General features: G+C 44.4%; 1 protein-coding gene across 1 annotated transcript in view; it reads left to right on the top strand.

Moving 5' to 3' along the window:
* scara5 (scavenger receptor class A, member 5 (putative)) overlaps positions 1 to 12,500 on the top strand; it is a 106,008-nt gene that overhangs the window by 57,548 nt on the left and 35,960 nt on the right. The window contains exons 4-8 of the mRNA XM_080452592.1: positions 705 to 904; positions 2,611 to 2,789; positions 3,110 to 3,236; positions 3,681 to 3,849; positions 10,107 to 10,187. Of these exons, the coding sequence (XP_080308718.1) occupies positions 705 to 904; positions 2,611 to 2,789; positions 3,110 to 3,236; positions 3,681 to 3,849; positions 10,107 to 10,187 (756 nt within the window). The remainder of the gene's footprint in view (positions 1 to 704; positions 905 to 2,610; positions 2,790 to 3,109; positions 3,237 to 3,680; positions 3,850 to 10,106; positions 10,188 to 12,500) is intronic.

The raw sequence follows: 12,500 nt of genomic DNA, 5'->3' as shown, positions 1-12,500 counted from the left end.
ATCTATTTCATAGTTTCTGATAACATTTGTTGTTCAGTATTGTTTTCAAGAGCTAGTTTAAAAGTTTGTTAACAAACTCCGGGGAAGTTTCACAGTATTTCACATCGATAGAGGGAACACATCTGCCGTCTTATTGGCCATCGGAGTAGCGCAACTCTAATCCCTACTCATTTGCATAAAGTTGAACGAATTATATTGTCTGTCCTGACGAAGGTCTAACGATCGAAACGTCGAATAAAGAGCTACAGCTAAGTTTCTGACAGTGTGTGGGTCCTATTCTTTGATTTAACCATCAGAGATCTCCTCCTAAATTGTGCATTTTTGACTTACGCACCTGTCGCCAACCTTTGAGGTGCGCATCGGCCTCCTTCACATAAAGTTGAACGGTCAAATTAATTTGGTCGCCAGGTCATGACGATGTTGTCTTATCTGTCTCATCACTCCAAGTCACACAGTGGAGCCAGCTTCCATTGGAAATGAATGACTGCTGGACACCCTTTTGCTTGTTTACTCCCCTTTGGCGTGAGTGCAGGGTTGGTGTGTTCTAGTCTGCTATTTACGCCAGTTTGGAGAAACGACAGGACTGTCAGAGAGACTATGAATCTGCTACAACATTCTCTCTCTCTCTCTCTCTCTCTCTCTCTCTCTCTCTCTCTCTCTCTCTCTCTCTCTCTCTCTCTCTCTCTCTCTCTCTCTCTCTCCAGTATCCCGCTCTCAGCTGTCCTCAGAGCGCCAGGAGGTGCTGATGGAGAACGTGACACGGATGTCGGACGGCTCCAGGTTGCTGCAGCAGACCTTGGGTGAGGCTTCAACGCAGGCCGACCTCCTTGAGAACATCTGGAAGCTGGAGAATCTCTTTCACAACCATAGTGACTGGCTGCAGAGGCTGGAACTCCTCATCAAGGTACCACTCTGAAGTGCTTACATGTTCCTGGGTTAAATGAAGTTTCAATAAAAGAGGGTTTAGGTTGAAATGTTTACCTGCAGAAAAGGCTGAGACATTGCTATTTTTTAGTGCTCCAATCTCCACTGAATTCAATACAGATTAACTTGTATCACGTTTTATTATAGATCGGATGCATGCATTTGGATGTGATAACCCCGCTAGGCTATGGCTGGTGTTGGACAAGGAACTAAAGAAAATTGTCAGTCCTTGAGTGTAAGGCACAAAACAAAAAAGTGCTCAAACCAAAACAAACAACTGTGTTGTTGCAAAGTAGTTCATAGCAGTACACTGGGACAGAGCACTCCACGCCAACCTCCAAAATGGCTGCCAGATGCTAAAAGCCTCACACACAAATAAATACAGGTGATATGCAGTCAAAGGATTAACCACACCCCTTCCTTGTCCAGCCAATATAATCTATATCCTATCACTCATGACCTAACATAACAATAAGGTATACATAATAATAATAATAATAACTAGTCCATACCCGGGGATGTGCGCAGTCAAAGTATTTGCAGACTTTTAGTTATGTATGGGCAAGGCCTGTGTTCGATGTCTGCTATAGATGCAACAGTTCCCACACACACACACACGCGCGACCCGTCCCTTCGCCGCGTCGCGGACCCACAGCGAACACACACACACAATCGCGCGTGGCCGTGGACCCGTCACTCCCACAACCATTCGAGCGAAGCTGTCAGTGCTAATAACACAACCTGGATTAGAACATTGCTCGTGTGAATCTGCTAGTGCTATGAAGACCATATCTTCATAGCCCTCCCGCTAATCAAACGCAGTGTGTGTGGACACGGGCCGTAAATGAAAGTCCTTTATACGTTTGCAGCGTTCTCTGTCTGGCAGTGGCCGCCCGGCAGAGTGCAGTAATTCCACACATGCAGTTTGATCATCCCATTAACTTGCGGACTGTAACCATGGCGACAATAGATCCCATAGCCCGAACTCTGATTTTTTTTTTTTTTTTTTTTTTTTGCTGAACCTCACACATGCACAAACACAGGCCTCTGTGTTATAGTGATGACAATCTGGGAACCCAGAGCCAAGATGAGAATGAAAAACAGCGCCCTCTGCTGTTTGTACTATCTCATCTTGGCTCTGGGACAATGACAACGTAGCACCCGTGCGCAAGGAAACCGGGGTTTTGGTCTGCCTTCAGCCTTCACTTCCGGTGGTGCCACTATGTTTTCATTCCCACTAACAATATTTCTACACGGAACACTAACACCACTTCTCCCAGAGAACATGGATCGTTTTGGTTATAAGCCCACTTGTTTCTATGATGAAAGAGTAAGTTAAAATGTGAATATCTTTCCGTGGTTTTGTCTGCTCCGCGGGCGCTATTGTTAAATTAGTTTGGGTTTGTTTCGAGGGGGAAGGATCGACGGACACCTGAATCCCGCCCACTACATTTGATTGGGTAAAGCGCGGCCTGCTTCCTGATCTGAAGGCACGCCCACTTGTAGCCCAGTGCGTACATGTTATGACGAACCTTCACGACAGATTCCAACGCAGAGCAGAATCTGTTCTTGAGAGATTATAGTGATGAAGATGATGATGATGAAATTTGACATGGCGATGATGAAGATACTGTAACTGTAACACTGAGAGTGATGACAGTAAAACTGACCTCATCCTCCCCCCAGAGCCTTGAGATGGAGCTGAGGAACCTCCAGTCTCGCAACCAGCAGTCTGAGGGCTACCTGGTGCAGCTGGACGACCGGCTGTCCTCTCTGAGCACCTCCGCCTACAGGAACCTGTCAGGCCTCGGCGCGGAGGTGTCTCGAACCTCCTCCTGGCTCCGCGACCAGGACCTCCTGCTCAGGTGAACGCAAGAATAGGACCGGGTTAATTCCAGCGACCTTGATTTAGGTTTTTCTTTTGTGGAAAATGTTCTTAGTCTAGAGATGGTCATGAATGTATAAATAAAACCAACACTAAATATTTTTGAAATAAAACATGCTAAATCTATTTATATAAAATGTGTTTGTCTGTGGCCAACATATCTCTAAAAGTAATGGTGGGATCGCCATGAAAGAGAACCAAAACCTGATTTTGATGACCCCATGACTTTTCCTTTAGCGTATGTGTCACCAGGAAAAATTCCAAAAGGCAATCAAGCTCTTCTGTCTTACTCTATCCCAGGGAAACCTCTGGGCAGATGGGAGGGCTAAGGGAGAAGCTGGAGGAGGTCAATTGGACAGTAGGTGCTGTCAATCACACCTTCAGCAGTGACATCAGCGTGCACCACTTGAAGATCCAGGATCTCCAGGTCAGAGCTTGTTCAAAAATCTAAGCCAGACCACATAATGTGTACCCATCTTTCCTCACATCCTCATAAAATCTAGTACAAGAAGGCTCTAAATCTAAACCTATATATCACAAGCATCTTGCAGAAACCATGTACCTTTTCTCTGTAATTGATAACAGCTTTCAAGGACTTAATACCACGCCAAACCATATTATGGTAAAATGTTAAAATGTGCAATAGCAAAAAAAAAATCGTATGAAAGATACAGTATTTACTCATAATTATTATTGCTAATATTACATACCATAACACAAGCAGCACTTGTCAGATTCCTGTGCGCTGCAAAGTCCTGCATGTTATTGTGTAAAGGTACATCTTTACCACCTCCAGAGTTAAATTAACACAGGCACAGGACCCAGATGAACTAGATAGCTCACACTACTGTCTGTTTCCCTTTGTCATCAGATTCAGATCAGCAATATCACAGAAGATACCACCAGCCTGTGGGTGACCCACGTCCACACAGAGGCCCAGCTCAGGAACGAGATGGAGATACTCAACACCATCACCGAGGACCTCCGCCTCAAGGACTGGGAGCACTCTACGGCTCTGAAGAACGTTACCATCCTAGAGGGTCAGTCCAAGAACACTTTGTTTGATCGTCAATCTTTTTTGTTTGTGGTTAACTCTTTAACTGCCAGAGTTAAAACATCTATAGCTGCCCTTGCCAGCGATTTTGAGCGTTTTTATACTAACCTTTGAAAAATCATAGAATATTATTTTTCACAGCGATCCAAAAGCGATCCAAAAGACATAGGGCGGTCCCGGAGAATTGTTTTTGCCAAAAAATACAGAAAATTTGACTTTTATAAATCCTATAACACTAAACTAAACCATCTTCATTTTGTTGTGATCACGTGATTTCTGGGTGTACTCTTCCTGGGTGATCCTTGGATCATTCACAGGCTGCGGAAGAGCGCCCTCTATCGTAAAACCACTGGAAACACACACAGCGATGTCGCCTCACAGCTAGAAGGTCCTCGGTTCGATTCCCGGGGACGCTGTGGGCGCTGGGGCCGTGTCCTCTCCTCCGCGTCAACAGTGCCCATGCTCTAGGTGGGGTTGGTGAAAGGGCCTTTCTGTGTGGAGTTTGCATGTTCTCCCCATGTCCCCTCACAAAAAACATGCAGTAATCCTGGTCTCTATACTGCCTTCCCCTGGTCAGCCGGTGCGCCTGATGGAGGGGAAAGGAACTGGTTGGAATGACGTGTTCCTTCCACGCGCTACGTCCAAACCGGGGAAACTCCCCCCTGTCAGGTGATAAGAAGCGGCTTGCTAGCTCCTCATGCATTGAAGGAGGAATGAGCTCAGTCTGGGCTCTCCCTAGACTGGCAGAGGGAGAGTAGTGCCTAGGATTACATAGGCAATTGGCACTGGGTGAAAAAAGGGGTTACAAAATCGTGGGATTAAAAAGAAAAGAAAACACACGTGACGAGAATCTCGTCATTGGCGGTCAGAGCCTTGGAGAAAAATGAGTTAAGACGTAATAAAAAATGTTCTATATTTATCAGTAAAATTTAGGGCAGATTGCTGGATGACTTACAAAGCTCAGATCATGAGCTGGATTAAAATCCATGATATGACAGTTAAGTTAGTACCTACAGTATGGATGTACAGGTATGTGGTGTGCGCTCTAATGGGTCGGGGTGCCAAATTCCGCCAATATGACTGCCTGTTAAGTGGTAGAGATGTTCCCCCACTGATAGTAACATGTTACACACTTAAACCTATTCGTCCCAAGTGGGACATTAGGCTTTGACCATCTGCCTCCATCGGGGCATGTCTTGTGTTGCATGCTGTGCTTTGCCCCACGAACGGGTCTTCTCCTATTTAGCTCAGCTGTCAACGTTCATCACCCAGTTGTTTTGGGCTGACCTTTACTTCGTTTTGTAAGATGTAACATAATCTTAAAGACATACAGGGGTCTTAAACCAAATGACGGGGGGTGCTCCTTCATTCAACAATGAATCATGTGCATAAAACATGTCAGCCTCCTGAACTGATGTCATTAAGTCCTGCGGGGCCAATCACGCTGCGTGGTACATAAAGATTTACGGTTTGTTTGCGTTGTTCTGGGACAAAACTGCAGGGCAGAGTGGCTCAGGAGAACTGGATACAGTCACAGCAGGAGGCTGGTATTTTTAAAATAATAAAGTAAGAAAGCTCAGCATCATCTCATCACCACGAGGGAAGAACAATGACTGGCTTCTAAATGTATCACAAAAACATGGTGGGACCAGAAAATGTGATTGGCAAAACGAATTGTTAATCTGTGTCGCCGTGTGTGGAACAAAATTATATGAAGATATATTTTTTATCAACCCAGTTTCACCAGACACCATTGACAACAAGTGGGACCTAGCATGCAACATGGTTTCACGCCCCAAGAGATTAGAACACAAGGGTATTGAGCAACGCACAATGTTCTTGGTCCAATCTGCGCGGACCTGATTGGTCGCGACGTGGTTTCATTCCCACTGCCAGCGCACCAAATGACTTCCATGGCTTGTTAAAAGCAGAGCTGGAATGCCATGATGTAATGCTGGCAGGGGACTCGACCCGAGTTGATTGATGGGAATCTAAACCGTTTGAGACTGCCGATCCCGTGTCTGTTTAACATGTGGGTGGGATGCTGTTTCTCTTCTGCCTGGAAATGATTGCGGGTTAAAATTAGATGCCGTGTCCAAGATGAAAACTCCACCACTCAGCTCCATCATTAGTTCTAGCCCCACAGACCATTTGTTTGTCGTTAGCTAATGCTAGCCTTAGCCAACTTACTTCTCTGTTCTGTTCTGTTCTGTTCTGTTCTGTTCTGTTCTGTTCTGTTCTGTTCTGTTCTGTTCTGTTCTGTTCTGTTCTGTTCTGTTTCATTTCATTTCATTCAAATATAACATGATGTGAATGTGAACATTGATAGATATTGATTATTTGTCAGATATTGACAAATAATCAAAATCAAATGGTCAATAAATTAATTAATTCAGCATTATCTTTATCTCTCTATCTCTTCTCCTCTCCTCCTATCCTCTATCCTCTCTTTTCTGGCCTCCTCACTTCTTCTCACCTCGTCTCTTTTTCCAGCCATCCTTTCCAGTCCTCTCCCCTTTTTACTGCATGTCTCCTTAAGGGTGTCATTTGCACGATCATGCAAGTGCCCTCTGCTGTGGTTTCATACCTGTCTTGCCGTGGTGTGTGTGCGTGCGTGTGTGCGCGTGTGTGTGCTGTCTTGGTGAATTAGCAATGTGTTAGTGGTTGATGTGAGGAGATCCCAGGCATGGAAACATTTACTGTCAGCTGATGACCAGTAATGATCGCCTGAGTGGCATGTTTGCTTTACTGCTAAAAAGTCCCTTGGCTCAGAGTCTCAGCATACGCACACACACGCACGCACGCACGCACGCACGCACGCACGCACGCACGCACGCACGCACGCACGCACGCACGCACGCACGCACGCACGCACGCACGCACGCACGCACACACACACACACACACACACACACACACACACACACACACACACACACACAATAACAAACACTTGCACTGCACATGCATATACAGTAAGTCAGACACAGCACACACAATCACATTCCCAACCAGGTGCGTGGACACACACACACACACACACACACATGCACACGCACACACACACACACACACACACACACACACACACACACACACACACACACACACACACACACACACACACACACACACACACACACACACACACACACACACACACACACAGTGCCTGGATTTTGTATTTAGTAAACACAGATTTAGCTGTACTTTCTGTGGTTTTACCTCTCTCTGTTGCTAAGGAAAGTTGGCTCTCACTCCAGCAGGGTGATTTGATAAATGGCCATGGCTGTTACGGCCGTGGAACTATATAGCCTTGAAAATCCAAGAAAGATTAAGGCCTAAATCCTCTATCAAAATAAATAGTCTTTCAACACCGGCCCTGTCCTCTTACACTAAGACCGTTTGGTAACAGTGTAAGTCCTTTTTGGACACGTTCTCTTATTTTTGAATAATAACAGGTTTCAGATCACACCCAGTGGGGTTTATCTCTATGCTTTTGTTATCAGTCCATGTTTGACACTACTTTTCACCACAGGTTTGGAAACGTTGCGGTTACCCAGAATATTAAGTAGGCATATGTTTCTTTAGAACCATACATAATATGATGTATTATGTATGGTTAACCACTGAGAGTATAATCCATGGTGTTAATGGTACAGTGACTTTTCCCATACCAGCCCCCCTCACCTCGCAATGGTGATGAATTTGCTCCACTTATTCACAGGTACTGGGAGGTAGAGTAGACACTTATAGGACCCGGGAGGTTCCTGGTTCCCTTATGTTAGATTCAAAGTGTTCTTGAGCAAGACACTGACCCCTAACTGCTCTTGATGAGCAGGTTTTGGCTCCATTTGTACACTCTGGGAGTTACAGATCTCTAAGGGTTCATTTGGTTCTTAACTATCAATCATGGACCCCCAGGAATACCCTCAAGAAGCCCTTGGGGGCCCCCAGAACCCCATATTGAGCACCAGTGGACTAGTTAATGCATGTACAGTACCATGTAGGCACAGATCCAATCGCAATATCCTGGGCTCCAATCCAGCTCAACTCATGACCCACAGAATGTTTTTTATAAGATATCATCCACGCAGTTTGTGAACATTATTAAGCCAATTCATTACCATCTCGGGTCATATGAAATGAATGATTTGAGGCATAGAAACCATATATTGTATATCAAATATAACCTCTCTAGGAAAAGGGTTAGCGGTTCCTTTCCCTGTGTATCTCTATTACAATCAATGTAATGGTTGTTGGTTCTATTCCTTATCTAGTTCAATGGGTGGAGCAAGGCACTAACTAACTACCAGGAGTTCTACTTACAAAGGGCGAATAAATAGGAACTCATGTTATTGCAGTTCACTTTGGATATGCGCACACCAAAGACACATTTTGTACAAGCTTGTTTGCCTATCGCTCCACACCCAAGAAGATTTTGTTTTTCTCTGGGAAGTCCGTTCCAACAAAAGGATCGATGCAGGGTGGGCAGACTTGTGTACACTATCTTTCATGGAGTAGGCTTAATTTTATCTCCGTCGTATGATGGTGTCATGTGATGAAATTAGCAGAATTACAAGCTCACAACGCACTGTATTCTGTACTGTACTGCGTCAGAACGTGAGCTTCTTGATCTGGTATTTGCGGTGTACAACACCATGGTGCGATGAAGTCTACAGTAAATCAGGCGCAACGTGTTGGCTGAGGCTGGATAGGCCGCAGACGTTGTGTTATTGTTCAACGTCTCTCAGCTAAAGGAACAAATAGAACTTACGGGGCCAAGAGATTAATAATCCTGAGAGTCAACTAAAACAAACTCACTATTAGCCGCAGAGTTTTTTCCTTAGGCCCGGCCACCCGGGTGAGTTGTCTTTTCCAAAACACACAGGACTTGGTTGTTTTTATGTGCACACACACACACACTCTCTCTCTCACACACACACACACACACACACACACACACACACACACACACACACACACACACACACACACACACACACACACACACACACACACACACACACACACACACACACACACACACACACACACACACACACACACACACACCAGTTTATTTACATGCACATAATGTCTCATGCAATCACCTTTTCTCACTGCCCAGCGGACCTCCATCCTTCACCCTTGGTGACCCCGTCATTCGGGGAGCCAGAAAAAAACTCCATTTCTCCTGTTTCCTGTGTGCGGTTGGTTGGGGTTGTAAACCTGCACAGGGCAACCAACAGATCACTATCACACATCACTTCATCAGGGCCTCTGCATGTCTGCAGCGCTCCCAGCGATGAAACCTCACCAACCCCAGAGAACATCACAGCTCTGACATCTCAGTACCTTCTGGCCATGTTCTGGACTCAAAACAAGCCTCGTATTTCTCCGTATTCCCTCGTGCAGTGTTGTGGTCCACCTTGTTGAACATGTGGTTCCCATTGTGGTCAAAAAACACTCTTTCTCTGGCTCTTTCCCTCGCTCTCTCTCTCCCTCTCTTTACTTCATTCTCTCCCTCTCTTTCTCTCTTATGTCACACCGTAAAATCCTGAGTGTTCATTTAACTCTGAGCGTGTAGAAATGGAACCACATGGACCCTTATAGGTCCATTTGGTTCAATTTGTACACTTTCAGAGTTAAATTAACACATAGGGTTTTACAGTGCCACTACTGGAGGAAACAAGCTATTGGACTTCATCCTCGGCCCACTTGTCAGGCTGGCTCAGATGTAGCCTTCATAGTTCTTGCTAAGTCACTCCACATCCTGTTTGTTCACAGTGTGCTTGTGTGTTCACAATGTGGGTACAGATACATTGGATTTAACGATATGACTAATTGTATTTTTCTTTGTTCGGTAAAGTCATTCTGTCCTGGAATGTAATCATGTCACCATCATGCGGCTCAAGTCGATTTCGTTCTGAAAATGTTCCTTCAAAGAGGCAGAACGTTTAATAGATGAAGTCACTGTTTTTACTATTACACTGCTCTATGCAGATGCAGTGCTGCATTGCCCCTACATGGACTTATTTTGGAAACTCTGAAACACTGTTCGAGGGCCACAGGCCTTTTCTCTTCACCTCTACTCTACATCATTGCTGACGATGAGGCTGCACTGCCGCTAATTAAGAAGAGATGCAGGCTAAATGCTGCACTTCAACAATGACTGTTACTGTGAGCTGTTTTAGAAGTGTCTTCTGTGACTAACCATCCATTGTTTTATTCTTTGCACAGGGCCTCCGGGGCCAAAGGGAGACCAGGGTGATTTGGGCCCGGTAGGACCAGCAGGGACCCCGGGACTGACTGGAATGAGAGGTGGGTTATACAGTATATAATTATATAATATATTATACTATTACTGTAACTGCTGGAAGTTTTAATTGCGTTTAATTGTGTTTGGAGAAGGTGGAGCAAGTCAGCAGTATAATATCTGTAACAGGTTTCATGTGCCATGAAGTGTAGTCAGCCTATGAGTTTACATGAGTTTGCTTTGTACATGGCCTTAACCCTAAATGCCATGCAACGGCCGTGGGTTCAGGGCAAACCAGGATGAAATTTGACAGTCTACCTTTGGCTTTCACACACAGCACACATGAGTTGTTTCAAATGTCTCCTTATCTCCATTTGATGTCATATTCTTCAAACTTTGAGAAAGTAGCAGAAGGTCCTCCTATCTGACAAAGAGAAGAGTACTGGAGCAGACAGACAATTTAGCAAGATTTAGTGGTGGCAAACAAAAATGGCTGCCGTTTCTTTGCAGATTGTGTCTTCCTCAGGGTAGAACAGAAAGTCCTGTTTCAACTTAATACGAGCTGAACTAATGAACACAGAGCTGAACATTTTCAGACCCATTGAGTGTTGGGCCTGTGGGATGGGTCATCTTTCAAAGTCCTCCAAGAACATTCCTATAAACCGCCACGCTTGCATCCAGGAAGTACTATTGGGAATTCTCAACATAAGGATATGAGGCAAGGCCCATGAGGGCCATGAAACCCCAATTCATCATTGACTTGGAAGTACAGCACTGGAATTCACATAATAATCGAACACCCCTCCAGCTTGGTGCCCGTGAAGCTTTGACCAACTTTCTCCTCCACTTTCCGCACGTCTCGTATCATCTGTCTTCCATTGCTCTGCTTGTGCTCCCTAATCCCACACTGCAGTCTTCTTGGAATCTCAATCTTCCATGGAAATAAAAAGTGTAAAATATGCATTTATTGAGGTTAAATGAGGAGAAGGATTGTGAAGTATGCTGAAACTACTCTTGTTTATCAGTGAAGTGTATGAAAAAGTTTGATTTTATACACAACAAACAAACCCAAACCAATGTCACTAAGTGAAACACAATTTAATAAAAATGCACTTACAACCCATTTAAGATAACTACACGTAGAGTATGTCTATTCTGTTTCATTGCGGTCTCTGGTCTGCCTGCAAAGACCACCAAAATTGACAAGAAGAGCCTTTTATTTGGACTTGGAGAGCATCAGCGAAGAGGCATGAAATCCCAAAGACATAATACCACAACAATGATATGACAAGTATGCTGTTTGTGTGAAATATAACCAGGCTGTCATCTCTCATCTCAGTACACCTTATAACAAGAAACTGACATGCAACATTGGCTGGACTCATGGCATCACAGCCAGGACTGTGGCTCTGTGGAAAACAGAAACTAACTAGCTAAGACAGCGGGAGCATCCCAAACATAAGTCTTTCCAAAGGACTGGCTCCAAAATAGAATTGAGAGGATTTACCTCGAGGAGTGATGAATGTTTCTGGACAATATTGCATTATTTCCTGTTCTATAATTCTATTCAAGTTGCAAAACAGTCAGAATGGCTCCTATAGACCTGGATGCAAATAGGTGAGGATTTCAAATGCATTAAGGCATCATTCTTGTCTGTTTTCAGGTGACATTCAGTGTGAGTGAAATGGTATTTTTAGTCTAAAACAAAAGAATGTTGGTGTGGAAGTAGTGATTCCATTCACTGGTATGGCTGAACAGGGCTCAAAATCGCACTTTTAAGCACATAAATGCAAACAATACAAATTGCGTCAATTCTGTCAATCTCTAGTGCAACAAATTGATAGGTCACCATTATTGGTGCAACACAAAAGAGACTAACAACACTAGGCGAAACAGGCAGAACAACTTTTTGGGGGATTATTGGCAGACTCCTTCTCACTCACTAAAAGTGCTGCTGTCTGCTTCTCGTCACTCATCTCTTTCGCACCAGTTTGTTGTGACGCTAGCTCATTGCCTCCACAAACGGTTTTGGTTGACTAAACAAGAAAACAGCTGGACTGCTGTTTGGAAATACTTTGCATTTGACTCAAATGACCAAGGACAGTCTAAAAGTGGTGCTACAGAGCAGTGATAATGAATGATGCTAACGCAACAAATGTAGCGAAGCACCTGAAGGACCGACACAACTTACATAAATACTTTTGAGAGCTTGGTGACATCTCCCCTTTCAAAAACACTGAAGACAACAACATGGCCAAATAAACTGTTAAAATAAAAAGTGTGTTGTCATGTTGTTGGCCCAACAGCCATTTCTCAAAAGCTAGACTGTCCCCCTCAGATCTGAGAAATCTGACAGCAGAGTTATTGATCACTGAAAA

This window comes from Gymnoscopelus braueri (genome assembly GCF_963280865.1).
Source record: "Gymnoscopelus braueri genome assembly, chromosome: 16".
NCBI classification, from domain to species: domain Eukaryota; kingdom Metazoa; phylum Chordata; class Actinopteri; order Myctophiformes; family Myctophidae; genus Gymnoscopelus; species Gymnoscopelus braueri.
Note: the sequence above shows the minus strand (reverse complement) of the source record. Positions and strands in the feature narration are given on the sequence as shown.